This window comes from Erythranthe guttata, chromosome 14 (genome assembly GCF_056151865.1).
Source record: "Erythranthe guttata isolate IM_541 chromosome 14, IM_541, whole genome shotgun sequence".
NCBI classification, from domain to species: domain Eukaryota; kingdom Viridiplantae; phylum Streptophyta; class Magnoliopsida; order Lamiales; family Phrymaceae; genus Erythranthe; species Erythranthe guttata.
Genome location: NC_142546.1, coordinates 7,794,797 through 7,809,503, shown reverse-complemented (window position 1 = coordinate 7,809,503; position 14,707 = coordinate 7,794,797). Strand labels below are relative to the sequence as shown.

Genomic DNA, 14,707 nt, shown 5'->3' with positions numbered 1-14,707 from the left:
TTGGGCCACTTTGAAAGCCCATCCGTTATAATACCAAAGTAGGAAAATTTATTGGATTGGATGAGATAGAGAGAGATCATTACTTCTTTTTTTCTTTTCTTTTTCCCTTTTTATTTTTCCTATACATTTTTTTTTATAGTAAATTCAACTCAATTACAAAGGAAAGTACCAACTCTTATTAGGGAAGTTGGTAACTAGCCTTTACTAATAGGGTAAGGTCTAGGGTTCGAGTCCCCCCTTCCCTACTTCTCCTTGTAATGGACTTGAATTTACTCCAAAAAAAAAAAAAAAAAAAAAACCAAAACAAGGGAAAGTAGGGGAGGGGGACTCAAACCCTAAACATTTACCCTATTGAGGCTAAGTACCAACTCTCCTAATGAGGGTTGGTTTTCCTATACATGTGTTGTTCACTTGTCTGTATTATATGGGTGTAAATGAGTCGAGCTAGCTTGTGAGCTCGGTGAGCCTGCTCGACAAAAACTCGAACTCAAACTTGAATTTAGTTCAGTTTGAGCGCGCGAGTTAAGCTTTTTCAGGAACGAGTCGAACTCATTATTAGTTATTCGTGAGCTCGCGTGCCGGTTTGCGAGCTTTTTTTTTTTTTTTTCATTTTTTTTATTTGAAATATAATTAATATAAAATAAATAATTTAAAAAATAAATTACATGTAATTAAAAATACACAAAATCGCTTAGGTTCGAGCTCGACAAGCTCGCCTCGCTTGAGCTCGAGCTCAGAAGAACAATACTCGAAGGTCTCGAGCTCGTAAAAATGGATGCGAGCTCGAGCTTGCCAAAACAGCTATGCTCAGCTCGTTTACACCCTTATGCATGTATATCCGACCATTTATTACGAGCTATGTTTGAAAAAACTTATTTTAAACAACCGATATTCTCTTATATCTAATAAACTATTTTAATTGATAATAAGTTCTTACGTCTTATTGTTTTAAATTATTGTGAAAGTTAATAGATATTATAAAAAAATACCTTCCCAAAGTATGGGCTTGTACAAGTTGTCTTCAATTGTTTGAATATTGACAAAACTCAAAAGTTCCACAATTTGTCATATTATTATTATTATAGCAACAATATTATTTATTCTTTTATACAAAAATACAAAAAAATAATAATAATAATAATAATAATAATAATCTATAAGCTAAGAGCCACAAAAAGTGGATACATAAACAAAGGCTCACAATTTTCAATTTTCCACATATATAATTTTCACCACCTTATTATACACACAAACTCCACATTTATCCACACACACTATCATCAAACCTCACTCCAACTAGAAAAAAATAATCACAAAAAAAAAAAAAAAAAAAAAGATGGAGTTCAATCAGAGGATCGCAAGAATTTCAGCTCATCTCCACCCTTCAAATCCTCAGGTTTCTTATCCCCAATTCATGCAATTTCAATTTCAATTTCAATTTCAATTTTCATTCGCAAAATTTTCAATTTTTTTTTTTTTTTAATTTTTTAAATTTATGGTTATATACTAAATTGGTTTTGTTGATGTGGTTGAAAAAGATGGGGGAGAATTCTCCGATACTGAGGGGGGCGGATTGCAGGGCGAAGGGGGGCGCCCCCGGTTTCAAAGTTGCGATATTGGGGGCCGCCGGAGGAATAGGGCAACCGCTTGCAATGCTGATGAAGATGAATCCATTGGTCTCTGTTCTTCATCTATACGACGTCGTTAATGCCCCTGGTGTCACTGCTGACGTCAGCCATATGGATACTGGTGCTGTTGTAAGTTCCTTCTTTATTTACCCTCCAATTTTAGTTAGGCCTTGTTTGGGGGAAGACTTTTTATAAAATAAAGTTAAATTAGATTTTTTTAGTAGATAACAGTCAAATCATGTTTGATTCAAAGTAGGGGTGGTAAACGAGCTTTACTCGACAAAAGCTCAAATTCGAGCTTCGGTTTTTCGATCTCGATCTCGAGCTCGAGCATGATTATAGTTGTTCGACGGCTTGCGAGCGGGCTCACGAGCTTCTTATTTATTTATTTTATTTTATTTTATTTTAATATTATACAATAAAATAATAATAATAATAATAATAATAATAATAATAATAATAATAATAATAATAATAATATTATTATTATTATTATTATTATTATTATTATTATTATTATTATTATTATTATTATTATTATTATTATTATTATTAAAAATAGAATTATTTTATTAATGAGCTAATTATTTTTAAACCTCGAACCGAGCTCGAGCCAGAAAATCTCAACTCGTCGAGCTCGAGCCTTCCAAAACAGGCGAGCTCGGCTTGTTCACACCCCTAATTCAAAGTGTTGGGAGGATAGTAGTTTGGTTGTTTTAAATACATAACAAACACTTTCCCAAAAACAAGAAGAGTCGAAATCAGTTCAAAATCTGTCCAAAAAATAGCACAAATAATATTGAATGAATAAGTAAATAAGTTCTTCAAAACAAAAACTAGTTTCTGAGCCCTTCGATACAACACGAAAGTATCGATAACAATTAAAAACTAATATATTGAATCACTACAAGAGCATCGTCGTTCTAAAGAACACGACTAAACAAATGACACTCGCAAGGTTATAAAAACTCTTTATGTTATTTTAACTAGCAAAAAGTCATGCTTATAAGTTACTACTTTATAAATTAAGTTTCTCGTTCGAAATAAGATTTTTTAATTTTTTTTAGGTAAGAGGTTTTCTTGGTCAACCTCAACTGGAGAATGCTCTAACGGGAATGGACCTTGTAATAATTCCTGCGGGTGTTCCTAGGAAGCCAGGAATGACGAGGGACGACCTTTTCAAAATCAATGCTGGAATCGTCAAAACACTTTGCGAAGGAATCGCAAAATCTTGCCCGAACGCTCTTGTTAATCTCATCAGTAATCCTGTGAATTCAACGGTCCCGATTGCAGCTGAGGTTTTCAAGAAAGCTGGTACGTACGATCCCAAAAGGCTTTTGGGTGTCACCATGCTTGATGTTGTCAGAGCCAATACTTTCGTGGTACGTCTTCATTTTTAGAATGCGATAAAGTGGAGTAGCTTGTATTAAATTTTCGAGTATTCGAATAAGTTGGAATCTTATTGAGAATATTCCTTTTTTTGTCTTTTTTTTAACAGGCGGAAGTTTTGGGACTTGATCCGAGAGAAGTTGATGTTCCTGTTGTTGGAGGGCATGCTGGAGTGACAATTTTACCCCTCCTATCACAGGTAGGAGTAAATAATTTTCCCATTTTCATCAAAAGGGTGGAAATTCGATTAAACTAGGAGCGGAAATTGGGACGAGTTTCTTGATTTTGCCTCTTCCAATTCGAAAAATTCCGATTTTAGTAGAAACAATTTTTTTTCATTATCGTCGCCGAAGTTTTGATATTCGATTTTTCTGGGTCTTTTTTTTTATTCGAAAGCGGAGTTATATAAAGAATTATTGAAAAATGCGATCCGAAAAATATATTAATTATGGTAATATTATCATGGTGACACGACTTTTGAAATTTCGGAAGCTTCCTAAACCGGAATGAATTTCTAGATTTTGAAAATATGGGTATAAGATTTTTTTTACTTTCAAAAAAATAAAATTTAATTATGTTTCAATTTGTCCAATTTTTCGTATTCTGCAGGTAAAACCTGCCTGTTCCTTTACACCGGAGGAAGTCGAGTACCTCACCAAACGCATACAAGACGGTGGAACCGAAGTAGTTCAGGTATATACACTAAAATCACATTTTCTTTTTTTTTTTCCCCGAATATTTTAATTATCGAGCTTATTTTTTTAACCGTAACATCACTAATTTTTCTCAGGCAAAAGCTGGTGCAGGCTCTGCAACACTATCAATGGTTTGTGAATTTAATAAAAAAAATAAAAATAAAAATAAAAATAAAATTCTGAAAAACGAAGCAATAATAGAACGATGCAATTTTTTTTGTAGGCATATGCGGCAGTAAAATTTGCAGATGCATGCCTCCGAGGATTACGAGGAGATGCTGGCATTGTCGAATGTGCTTTTGTATCTTCCCAGGTATTATTTCAATCAGCCTTAATATATTTAAATTTAAAATTACTAATTAATAATATTACATATAATACTAAATTTGTAATAATTGTTTTTGAATACAAATGCAGGTTACCGAACTCCCGTTTTTCGCCTCTAAGGTACGACTTGGTCGTGCAGGTGCTGAAGAGGTATATCAGTTGGGACTTTTGAACGAGTACGAGAGGTAAAACGGACTACATTAATTATTATTAATATTATTATGATTTATTAATGCATTAATTAAAAATATTGGAAAAATATTTTAATTTATTTATTAATTGGTAGGGTTGGATTGGAGAAAGCAAAGAAGGAGTTGGCAGAAAGTATTGAGAAGGGGGCTTCCTTTATCAAGAAATAGAATATAATCATTTATTAATGTGTTTTTAAGGTAATTTATTTGTTTTTGTTCCCTAATAAATAATGTTATATATATCTATATACAATGTGTTATTGAAGTTTAAAATGTTATTGAAGTAACTTCTGAAGCATAAAAATGGCAAAAGAAATAAAATAAATAAGATGGTTTATTAGTGATATTTATGGATGTTACCAGTTACAGGTGAAATCGGATTAATCGGTTATGAATTAACAATTTCGAAATGAATTCATTGTTTCCGTGGTAAAAAACTTATTCCAACCTGGTTACAAAATGTTTCGAAAATCGAAAATTGTAATGAAAAACTTGTCCCTGTTCCAAAACCAGAAGTTTTTGGATCGAAATCGGTGGGTTCGGAGATTTCCGTTTTTTTCACCTATAATATAAGAGCACGTAGTAATAAATATATTATAAGTGTAAACTTCGAAGGGAAATTTATTTTGAAATTTTCGGAAACTAAAACAAGATCGAGAATCGAAATCTCGTATATACCGATAAAAATAGTATTTGAGGAATTTAAAATTGAAAATATCATTCCAAAATTGAAAATTTTGGATTAAAATCGACAGGATTTGGAACTTTCAATTCCAATTCCTACCCCTAGGCTATAAGTTATTTTTACCGGGCAAGAAATGTATGCGGAGAAACAAAAAATGAAAAATTTACTTCAAAATGGCTTCGCCCGGGTTCGAACCGGAGACCTTCAGTGTGTTAGACTGACGTGATAACCAACTACACCACGAAACCATTTTGTAGATCTGTTAAGATGTTTTATATATCACCAAATGAATAATAAAAAAAAACGAAAAAGAACTCGACTGCAAAATGAAATTAATTAAATGGCTTCGCCCGGGCTCGAACCGGAGACCTTCAGTGTGTTAGACTGACGTGATAACCAACTACACCACGAAACCGAGCTTGAAGTTCATGAGTCAAGTATTTTATTTAATTATCAATAATTACCGATGCATTTGTCATTTGTCAGTTGTCACAATTAATTGATCAAAACGACGACCAGTCCTGAATTATTTTAATCCATTAATTAATTACGCATGGCCAACATGAAATGATAATTTAAACTTGATTGAATCGTACACGTAAACTGTTGTTTAGTTGACTTTATTTGTTATCAAACGAACATGAATTTGCGCATGTTACGGAGAAGGGTAATTAAGTAATTTAGTAACATGGCCAACAATTTGAACCCCATGTAAGACAACCCTTCTTCAATATGAACATTATAGCCAAACAAGCTTTTCATTAGTGATACCTTCAATGGTGGAGAGAGCCAAACAGGCCTTACACCCGAAAAAAAATCCACAAAAAAAAAAAACAAGATTATCGCGAAACACAGTACATCCTGAATTATTAGCCTAAATTTAAATTTGCGGAACAACTTAGTTATCATCACACCGAATACTACGAAACCACCGCGTACAGATCATCAACCAACTCCTTCATGTTCGTGTCGAATTCCTCATCCCTCTGTTATTATCCCAACAACAAAAATAAAAAAATAAAAAATAAGTAAAAATTGATGATATGATTAGTGTGGAAAAAAAAATTAATTAAAATAATAACCTGTGCATGAACGGTTATGCTGAGAGCAGAATCTCCGAAACTCATCACCGAAGTATTAATAGCCGACAAATGAAGTTTCTCAATCATGGAAACTGCTTTTTCGACGACCCCTTTTCTTTTCACACAGTGGATTGTGATAAGCACTTCCTTGTTACACAATCTTGCCTTAATTTCTGGGAAACTCTCGTCCGACGAGGACGAAGAAGAATTTTGTTCGTGTTTCTTGACGAAAACCAAAGATTCGTTTACGGATGATGTTGATGTTTTCTTGGATTGCTCCTCGAGAATCTTGACTTTGTCTTGTAGCTGTTTCATGTACTTTGCTGCATCTCCAAGAACGGTCGCCTTGTCCATCTGCTCGCCGATCATAAATTATAATTATTGTTATTATACTTTATTCGGAAAAGAAAGAAACGATTTTTATTATGGAGGTATATATATGTATACCTTTTTGAGAGCAGGTACTAAAGCAGAGAGAGCTATGAATCTTTGGCTGAGTTTCTCTCTCCTCTTTCTCTCAGCTAAAACATGTTCTTGTGCTTGAGAATTGCTTGTGGTGATTCTCTTGGGGTTTACGGGCCATTGTTGGAAAAGAGAATCGTCCAATATTCCCTAACGGAAAAGAACGAGAAAGATTATATACGTATAAAAATTAAAGAAGAATTAAAGATTAATGCGGAGAAATAATGACTTACCGATGATGACGATGATGATTCAGCTAAGCTTGAAATCTCCATGAATTGTCCCGTTTTGCGACGCGAAGCCCTCGTCAAACTATGCAATAAACAACATCCTCTCTCTCTCTCTCTCTCTCTCTCTCTCTCTCTCTCTCTCTCTCTCTCTCTCTCTCTCACAAACACACACACACAGAGTAATGAACACAGAATATAATTTGATCTGTTAAAGAAAATCTCAGGGGGTAGATTTCAGCACTTATCAAGAACTACTAAACAATATTAAACAACAGACAACAGCTATTATTGCTTTGGGATTTAACTGGCAACAACCCATTATTGAATACATACTTCACACGTGGTCATACTTAATTAGTTTCCTGCTAAACAATTGAATAATAATATCATAGGGCTGTTTCACCTACCTATCGATGAACCAGCGATTTAACAGTCGATCACAATCGACCTTATTTTCTCCGGTTTTTGAATTCCAAACAATTACAATGGTTGAACCAACATATTAATTAAACCGCTGATTCACAGCAGTCACTTAATCATATGACAGTTGATCTACAACGATAGCAAGATTGTGTCCGTTAAAAAAATATACACACTTCAACAAGTTTGTGAATTGATGATTCGAACCGTCTATATAGGTTCTTGGCTAAAGAAACCGTTGACCGCGGGTCGGTTCTTGACCCGACCCATAACCATATCAAGAATGAACCCTTATTACACAGTCCTTACTAACAATTTACCAAAAAAAAAATCACATCTCTCTTTTCATGCACTTGGGCATAAAATAACGAGTAACTTGAAATTATAGATAAAAGTGATTATTTTTTTCAGTTTCAACAGCAGAAAAGAGAGACACCATATTCAAACAGGAGTTACTAATACAATCAAGAATCTCAATTTTCGGTAGTGAACTTCAACGACACACTATTGACACAGTGTCGTTCGTCGGTGGGCGTACGAAACCCTTCACCTTTGAAAACATGTCCCAGGTGGCCCCCACAAGCCGCACACGTGATTTCTATCCTCCTCCCATCTGGATCACTCTATAAAAACCGTGCAACAAGTATTACAAAATTTTAATGATTGAAAAAATTCCAAGACAAGCATCAAAAAGTTAAGAAAATATAAGGAAAAAAATTTAATTACGGTTCGATTTATTGCACCAGGGAGACCCTCATAGAATGCAGGCCAACCACAACCCGAGTTAAATTTGGTTGTGGATTTATACAGAGGAGTCCCACATCCAGCACACTCATAAACACCTTCCTCGTAAAACTTGTCATATTGCCCTGTACCTGGTCGCCTGACCAAGTTTGCATGTGCAATTAGTATATATTTGATTTAACTATTTTCTAATGTAAGAACCGAAAAGAATCGTGGTCAATACTGATAAGTTCACGTCTCAAGGAATAAGGTAAGATCATACATTTCCACATATTAATTCAGCATTCTAATAAAAAAAAACATTAATTTGGACAATTAAATAATCACATCATCTAGAAGTTTAAGCCTATTTTCAATTAAACAAAGTCTAAAATAACAACACGTGAACATAAAAATATCGACGAGCGCTTCACAGTGTAAATCAACCAAAAACAGAGACAAACCAAATCAAAAGCCCTAAAATTTCAGCGAACGCAAACAAAAAAAAAAAAAGGATTAAGAAAAAAGGTAAGGACAATGCTAAATGGCCAGATTCTGGCCGGCCAGAAAATTAATTAATTTTTATTATTTATAGTTTATACCATTTATGCCCCTATTAGTTTTGGCTCCATTAATTTTCCTGCAAAATATTTCCCTCCTAAAGTTACCTTCAGACTAAAATATAAACTCAATTACTGTACATATTCTCACAATAAACAATAAAAACTAATCATTTACGTGAAGTGGTGCAGACTTCTCGGGTGACTGGGTGACTGTTATTATTATTGCTAATTTTATTTCAACTTATAGTTTACTATATTATTAATCAATTCAAAATAATAATCTGAAATAAAATAAGTCAATTAAAAAAATACAAAATAAAAATCATCACAAATTCTAAATAGGAATTTGGATATAAAATTTAAGAGCAACTCCAACCCATTGTTATCAAATGGGGTTATCAAATACTCATTTAATAACCAGGATTGTACTTTGATATCTCTATACAACTAGTGAACTCCAACCACAAGTATCAAAAAACAATTATCAAACAAATTTATGATTATTTATATATTATTTATTTTTCAATCTATTTTAAATAACCATACAAACCGATTTTTCTGGTAAGCTATCTTCAAAATCAATATTAATCAAGTTTTTACATTTTCAATAGAAAAAAAAATTATATATAAATAGAGATTATTTTGTTCCGTGGAACTTTGTTGAAGCTCTAGAGAAAGAAAAAAATATGCTGAAAACGTAGAAAAATGTTGTTGTTGTTATATATATATATATAAATTAAGAAAAAATAATGGAAGAAAAAAACATCAAATCTGATAAAATAAAGAAGATGATGAAATGAATTAATACTATTTCATTGAAAGTTGTAATCTGACATTTAATGTTAATACATTGAAATTTGGGATCATGGTAATCATATTAGAGAGAGAGAGAGAGAGAGAGAGAGAAAAATCAAATATAAATTCAAATTAATTAAAATTATAACACAAGGAGAGATTTGTAATTGGACGAAATAATCTTTTTTGTAAATTTACATAACTGCCATTTCTGGGCACATAGATTAATCGAAAAGGTAAATAGGCAGCAAGTAGGACTTACTCAGTGCCCTTAAGCCTCAAAATACGGAACTGCTCCGGCGAAAGAACCGCACGCCACTCTTCAACGGACTTGTTCACCGGCCCATCTCCCGCCATGGCTACGATCCCACTTCTGAAGCTCCTTCTGCTCTGATTTACTGTCAAACCAGAAACCCTACCTGGCAAAATACTGATACACGAGCTGTGTTTATTGATATTGTAATTATTATTATTAATTTGGTGAAGAAGAAATCTAGAGAGAGAGGTGGGTTTGTCAAAGAGAGTTCTAGAAGAAATTGCAAATGCTGTGATTTTGCCCATCACCAATGAAAATTTTGATAATATAAATAATAATAATAATAATTAATAATTAAATTAGATAAATTTTTGGTTCTAGAGGTTTTAGAGATAAATTATGTGACCATTTCAATTTGCAATACGTGGACCGTTATCCACCACCCGGACAGAAGGCGGTTTCCACGTGTAACTTATTATGGTAAATTACAATCGCACCACTCATCTATGAATCTTCTTACAAGTTTGAGTTATGTGAGATCAAATTCACACGTTACACATCCCAATCATGCAAAACAAACGACATATTACAGTTTGTCAGTTGTCCTTTCGAAAACTAATAACATTTTTCACAAAATACTTCCAAAAAGAAAGAGTATAGCTAGTTTATCTACTTCTTCACCTCCTCATACTCCGCCTCCTGCGCTTGATCACCACCACCTTGAGAACCTCCGGCACCACCGCCGCCGCCGCCGCCGCCAGACATGTGCTGTCCAATCTTCGACACAGCCTGATTCACCCTTTCAATCTTCGCCTTAATACCCTCAACACTATCACCACCAATCGCATTCCTCAAATCAGAAACAGCCGTCTCGATTTCCGCCACAACCTCCTTCGGAACCCTATCCCTATACTCGTTCAAGCTCTTCTCAACACTATATATAGTCGTATCCGCATTATTTCTAACATCAATCAAAGCTTTCCTTTCTTGATCTTTCTGCGCGTGCATTTCAGCCTCTCTCACCATCTTCTCTATGTCACCTTCCGATAAACCGCCGGATGAACGGATAGTGATTTGCTGCTCTTTGCCGGTGGTTTTGTCCTTTGCGGAAACCGTGACTATACCGTTTGCGTCTATATCGAATGTCACTTCTATCTGAGGTAGGCCCCGCGGAGAAGGGGGAATGCCTACGAGATCGAACTCTCCTAGGAGCTTGTTGTCTGAAGCCATTTCTCTTTCGCCTTGTAATACTTTTATCCCCACTTGGGTTTGATTGTCCGCAGCTGTAGAGAATACCTAGAAAAACGGAAAACAAATAATAATTAAAAAAATTTAAAAGGAAGTAAATTTACGTAGGATATGGTTTCAGTGAATATGTAATCATATATGTATTATGGGCCTCGATCATGCTATCAAATTAAACATTAGCCTTAAGTGGGCGTATATCAAGTCTAATCAAGCGTATCAAACGTGGCCTAGGAAAATTAGCCAAGCACTAGCATATTCAATAAGATAAGAAAATCATAATTGAATAGGGGTGGAAATCTGGCGGATCGGATCGGATCAGAATTAGAACTTTCAAAAGATTTCATTTTTTTTGAAAAGTAATTCCAATTCCATTCCCAACAAATCAGAAAATCGGAAATTCCGAAATTGGAATGAAAAAACTTGTTCCGAATCGGAATTCGGAACTGTCACGTAAATGTAAAATGCGTAACAATAATGACATAAGTGTAACTTAAAAAAAATGCAACACTTTAGGATATTTTCGGAAATTAAAATCGGATCAAAAAATGGAATCTCATAAATATTCCAATTTCGACCAAAAAAAAAATCAGAACCGGAAATTTCAGAATGGAAAATATTGTTCCAAAATCATTCGGATCAGAATCGGCGGAAATCGGAAATCACGATCCACTTTCCACCCCTATAGTTAAAGAAATTGAATAGCTAGGCTATAACATGTAAAAAAAGATAAACATGCGGACAGTGCTCCAGCAACTCACCTGACTCTTCTTGGTAGGAATAGTGGTATTCCTATTGATCAATCTCGTAAAAATACCTCCCAACGTCTCAATACCGAGCGAAAGAGGAGTCACGTCAAGAAGAAGCAACTCCTTCACATCACCTCGTAAAATACCGCCCTGAATAGCAGCTCCCATAGCAACCGCCTCGTCCGGATTCACACCTTTACTCGGCGATTTCCCGAAAATTTCCGAAACCACTTCTTGAACCTTTGGTACACGTGTCATACCTCCCACAAGTAGCACCTCATCGACATCCTTAATCGATATGCCAGCATCTTTCAGACAGCTCTTGCATGGGGCTTTAGTCCTCTCGATTAGTTGACTCATCAAGGCCTCGAATTTGGCTCTGGTTAGTGTTATAGTGAAATGCTTTGCGCCCGATGCGTCGGCGGTTATAAAGGGTAAGTTTATTTCGGTTTGAGAAGTTGATGAGAGCTCGATTTTCGCTTTCTCGGCTGCTTCACGGAGCCTCTGCAGAGCGAGCTTGTCCTTTGAAAGATCGATTGCTTCGGTTCTTTTGAATTCGCTTACTAAGAATTCCAATAGAGTGTTGTCGAAATCTTCTCCACCTAGGAATGTGTCTCCATTTGTGGCTTTCACCTGTGTAAGAATGTTTGTGATGAGTTAACACAAGAGGAGAAAGAAGAGAACTTGAGATCGCTAGGGCTCTGTTTGGTTCGTGGAGTTTGATCACCTTTTTTGGGAAAATGATTTTACCTATAGCTAACCAAACAGAAAACATAAAACCTATTTTACCTAGTCTTTTCCTTGATCCAAACAGAGCCTACAAAAGTTTGTACGTACCTCAAAGACACCATTCGATATCTCGAGAATAGAAATATCGAAAGTGCCACCACCAAGATCGAAAACAGCAACAAGGCCTTCTTTGTTGTTCAGACCGTACGACAAAGCAGCTGCAGTTGGTTCATTAATAATTCTCTCCACATCGAGTCCCGCAATTCTACCAGCATCCTTCGTAGCTTGTCTCTGAGCATCATTGAAATAAGCAGGAACAGTTATTACAGCCTTGTTGACAGATTTTCCCAGGTAGGCCTCTGCAGTTTCCTTCATCTTTGTCAGAACAAAAGCTCCGACTTGGCTCGGAGAATATTGCTGCCCGTTTGCTTCAACCCACGCATCACCATTCGGAGCTTTAACAATTTTATACGGAACCATTTTCATTTCCTTTTGTGTCTGAGGATCGTCGAAGCGTCTGCCGATTAGACGTTTGGTTCCGAAGATTGTGTTCGTTGGATTTGTGACAGCCTGTCGCTTAGCTGGCGTACCGACCAACAGCTCCCCTTTTTGGTTGAAAGCAACGACAGATGGAGTTGTACGGGCACCCTCGGAATTCTCGATAACTTTCGGGTTCTGTAAGAAAAGTTTTCGTCCTCAAATGAGTAAAGCAAATTCTTAACAGACAGTAAGAAATAAAAAAAATCCTTAGGCACAAACCAGAGTATTAGTATATTACCTTTCCTTCCATGATAGCAACACAAGAGTTTGTAGTACCCAAGTCGATACCGATAACATCATTTCCGGACGATTTCGTGCTGCATCAAGAAAAGGAATACGTTTACGATTATTTGAAATCTAAGCACAATTAAAAACCACGAAAACTCGGTCACCATTTCAACACAAATTCTGCCACATTTCACAAGGTCCTAACATTTGAATCATACGAAAATGTACCTGAACTGCCTCGCAATACTAGCCCATTTGGTGTTAAACGCCCACGGTAGCTTGCTATTTCCATTGAACTGAATAAGAATACACATAATAAAGCATTAAAAATACAGCTACTTCAACTGTGTTAAATCATTACATTAGAAGACTTAAACTAAAACATGCAGGAAAAAAATTCCCCAAGGCATGAGATAAAACAAGGAGATCATCCCAATTTTTGTAGAAGTAGACCAAAAGATCCTCGTCAATTTTTATTTTTATTATTATTTTTAGAAAGGTGGTCATCAAATTCACATGGCGCATGTTAGCATCAGTTCAAATAGTACGCCGATCATGATCAGTAAGTAAGGACTAACTTTTCTTAGCTGAATCTACCGTTATCTAACACAATCAAAAGAAATGAACACTTGTAAAGATAAAAAACACATTCCGTAACAGAAATACCACACAACAATTTACGAAAGGGGAGAAATAAGATTAAAACAAAATCGAATTCATCGGGAATTGAAATTCTCGAAAAAAAACAGGAACGTACGGTTTTAAGAGCAGAAACAGGGGCGGAGGAAAATTCACGGCGGCGGAGGGATCTGAGAAGAACGGCTGTCGCCATTGACAAGAGACTGAGATCAGAGCAGCTGTTTTCTGAGTTTTCCTCCAAGCGGTTTCTGCTGGGGTTTAGGGTTTAGGGTTTAAGGAGAGAGAAAGCTCCGGCGAGAAAGAAATTTGAGGAAATGGAATATTCTGTCAACTGAGTAAACGTTTGATCGCATTTGTGAGTTGTAAACTATATAGCGGTGGCGTAAGTGTTCATTCATTCCTGAAGGTTCTGGAGCAAACTATATTATTTTATGATTTTTTAAGTTTCTATTTTAGCTTAGTGAAAGGGTAATAATTTACGCAGGCCAAATTAAACATTCAGGCATTTTTTTACCATGATTTTTTACCTTTTTACCATAACTATTTACCTTTTGTACTATTCACACGAGGAGATGAATTTTTTTTTATTCATGTGCTCGTGTGAATTTACGCGAGCACTTGGCAAGTGCTCGCGTAAATTCACACGAGCACATTAACAATTTTTTTTTTTTTTTAATATTCTCTCGTGCGATTTTACACGAACAGGTGGCACCTGCTCGTTTAAAATCACACGAGCTATTTAATTTTTTTTAAAAAAATTCTAAAAAATTTGTTTTTTTTTTTAACCCACTCGTGTGATTTCACACGAACAGAGAAGGTATGCTCGTGTGAAATCACACGAGCAGAACGTCTCTGTTCGTGTGAAAACAGGTGAGCAATTAAAAAAAAAAAAAAATTAACAAGGCCTGCTCGTGTGGATTTACACGAGCGCAGTGGATGCGCTCGTGTAAATTCACACGAGCAGGCCAAAGTCCGATTGTTTTCCTTTTTTTTTCGGATTCGTAATCTACATAACAAGAGGATCGTAAAAACGTAAAAATTACCTCCGATCTGTTGACGATTTGCACGGGCTTTGCGAAAGAAAATCGAAAGGTTGAGAGAGTTTTTGAGTTTTTTCACTTTTATTTTTTG

General features: G+C 35.4%; 4 protein-coding genes and 2 non-coding genes across 7 annotated transcripts; 1 reads left to right on the top strand and 5 right to left on the bottom strand.

Moving 5' to 3' along the window:
• Positions 1–1,017: 1,017 nt before the first annotated feature.
• Positions 1,018–4,503, top strand: LOC105956097 (malate dehydrogenase, glyoxysomal). The gene is made up of 9 exons (XM_088814672.1): positions 1,018–1,396; positions 1,539–1,757; positions 2,696–3,010; positions 3,127–3,216; positions 3,627–3,710; positions 3,808–3,843; positions 3,936–4,025; positions 4,130–4,224; positions 4,326–4,503. The coding sequence occupies exons 1-9, from the start codon at positions 1,337–1,339 to the stop codon at positions 4,396–4,398; spliced, it is 1,062 nt and encodes a 353-aa protein (XP_088670798.1). The 5' UTR covers positions 1,018–1,336; the 3' UTR covers positions 4,399–4,503.
• Positions 4,504–5,089: 586 nt separating this feature from the next.
• TRNAV-AAC (transfer RNA valine (anticodon AAC)) lies at positions 5,090–5,163 on the bottom strand. Its single transcript has one exon. It is a non-coding gene; the product is annotated as a tRNA-Val (tRNA).
• A 93-nt stretch (positions 5,164–5,256) lies between these two features.
• On the bottom strand, positions 5,257–5,330 carry TRNAV-AAC (transfer RNA valine (anticodon AAC)). The gene has a single exon. It is a non-coding gene; the product is annotated as a tRNA-Val (tRNA).
• Positions 5,331–5,654: 324 nt separating this feature from the next.
• LOC105956094 (transcription factor bHLH25) lies at positions 5,655–7,297 on the bottom strand. 2 transcript variants are annotated; one of them, XM_088813000.1, is made up of 5 exons: positions 6,852–7,297; positions 6,693–6,802; positions 6,445–6,609; positions 5,998–6,351; positions 5,655–5,901 (listed from the first exon to the last, which is right to left on the bottom strand). In XM_088813000.1, the coding sequence occupies exons 2-5, from the start codon at positions 6,732–6,734 to the stop codon at positions 5,836–5,838; spliced, it is 627 nt and encodes a 208-aa protein (XP_088669126.1). In that variant the 5' UTR covers positions 6,735–6,802; positions 6,852–7,297; the 3' UTR covers positions 5,655–5,835. The 2 variants fall into 2 exon arrangements, with proteins under 2 accessions (XP_088669126.1, XP_012835374.2); XM_012979920.2 differs by having other exon boundaries at positions 6,693–6,912.
• Positions 7,298–7,451: 154 nt separating this feature from the next.
• Positions 7,452–9,807, bottom strand: LOC105956095 (peptide methionine sulfoxide reductase B5). Its single transcript, XM_012979921.2, has 3 exons — positions 9,453–9,807; positions 7,836–7,992; positions 7,452–7,732 (listed from the first exon to the last, which is right to left on the bottom strand). The coding sequence occupies exons 1-3, from the start codon at positions 9,749–9,751 to the stop codon at positions 7,583–7,585; spliced, it is 606 nt and encodes a 201-aa protein (XP_012835375.2). The 5' UTR covers positions 9,752–9,807; the 3' UTR covers positions 7,452–7,582.
• A 114-nt stretch (positions 9,808–9,921) lies between these two features.
• On the bottom strand, positions 9,922–14,082 carry LOC105956093 (heat shock 70 kDa protein, mitochondrial). Its single transcript, XM_012979919.2, has 6 exons — positions 13,695–14,082; positions 13,166–13,233; positions 12,948–13,026; positions 12,278–12,844; positions 11,453–12,073; positions 9,922–10,742 (listed from the first exon to the last, which is right to left on the bottom strand). The coding sequence occupies exons 1-6, from the start codon at positions 13,767–13,769 to the stop codon at positions 10,116–10,118; spliced, it is 2,037 nt and encodes a 678-aa protein (XP_012835373.2). The 5' UTR covers positions 13,770–14,082; the 3' UTR covers positions 9,922–10,115.
• Positions 14,083–14,707: the final 625 nt, after the last annotated feature.

What these genes read in the sequence shown, in the direction of transcription:
- LOC105956097 (XM_088814672.1), top strand. Translation starts at nt 1,337, where the DNA reads ATGGAGTTCAATCAGAGGATCGCAAGAATTTCAGCTCATCTCCACCCT. An exon ending in TTTTACCCCTCCTATCACAG is followed by an intron (nt 3,217 to 3,626) that starts GTAGGAGTAAAT and finishes CGTATTCTGCAG; the next exon opens with GTAAAACCTGCCTGTTCCTT. An exon ending in GTGCTTTTGTATCTTCCCAG is followed by an intron (nt 4,026 to 4,129) that starts GTATTATTTCAA and finishes ATACAAATGCAG; the next exon opens with GTTACCGAACTCCCGTTTTT.
- LOC105956094 (XM_088813000.1), bottom strand. Translation starts at nt 6,734, where the DNA reads ATGGAGATTTCAAGCTTAGCTGAATCATCATCGTCATCATCG. An exon ending in AATCATCATCGTCATCATCG is followed by an intron (nt 6,610 to 6,692) that starts GTAAGTCATTAT and finishes CTTTTCCGTTAG; the next exon opens with GGAATATTGGACGATTCTCT. An exon ending in GCATAACCGTTCATGCACAG is followed by an intron (nt 5,902 to 5,997) that starts GTTATTATTTTA and finishes GGATAATAACAG; the next exon opens with AGGGATGAGGAATTCGACAC.
- LOC105956095 (XM_012979921.2), bottom strand. Translation starts at nt 9,751, where the DNA reads ATGGGCAAAATCACAGCATTTGCAATTTCTTCTAGAACTCTCTTTGAC. An exon ending in TTGAGGCTTAAGGGCACTGA is followed by an intron (nt 7,993 to 9,452) that starts GTAAGTCCTACT and finishes AAACTTGGTCAG; the next exon opens with GCGACCAGGTACAGGGCAAT. An exon ending in CTGGTGCAATAAATCGAACC is followed by an intron (nt 7,733 to 7,835) that starts GTAATTAAATTT and finishes CGGTTTTTATAG; the next exon opens with AGTGATCCAGATGGGAGGAG.
- LOC105956093 (XM_012979919.2), bottom strand. Translation starts at nt 13,769, where the DNA reads ATGGCGACAGCCGTTCTTCTCAGATCCCTCCGCCGCCGTGAATTTTCC. An exon ending in CTGTTTCTGCTCTTAAAACC is followed by an intron (nt 13,234 to 13,694) that starts GTACGTTCCTGT and finishes ATTCTTATTCAG; the next exon opens with TTCAATGGAAATAGCAAGCT. An exon ending in TTCCTACCAAGAAGAGTCAG is followed by an intron (nt 10,743 to 11,452) that starts GTGAGTTGCTGG and finishes CCGTTTTTCTAG; the next exon opens with GTATTCTCTACAGCTGCGGA.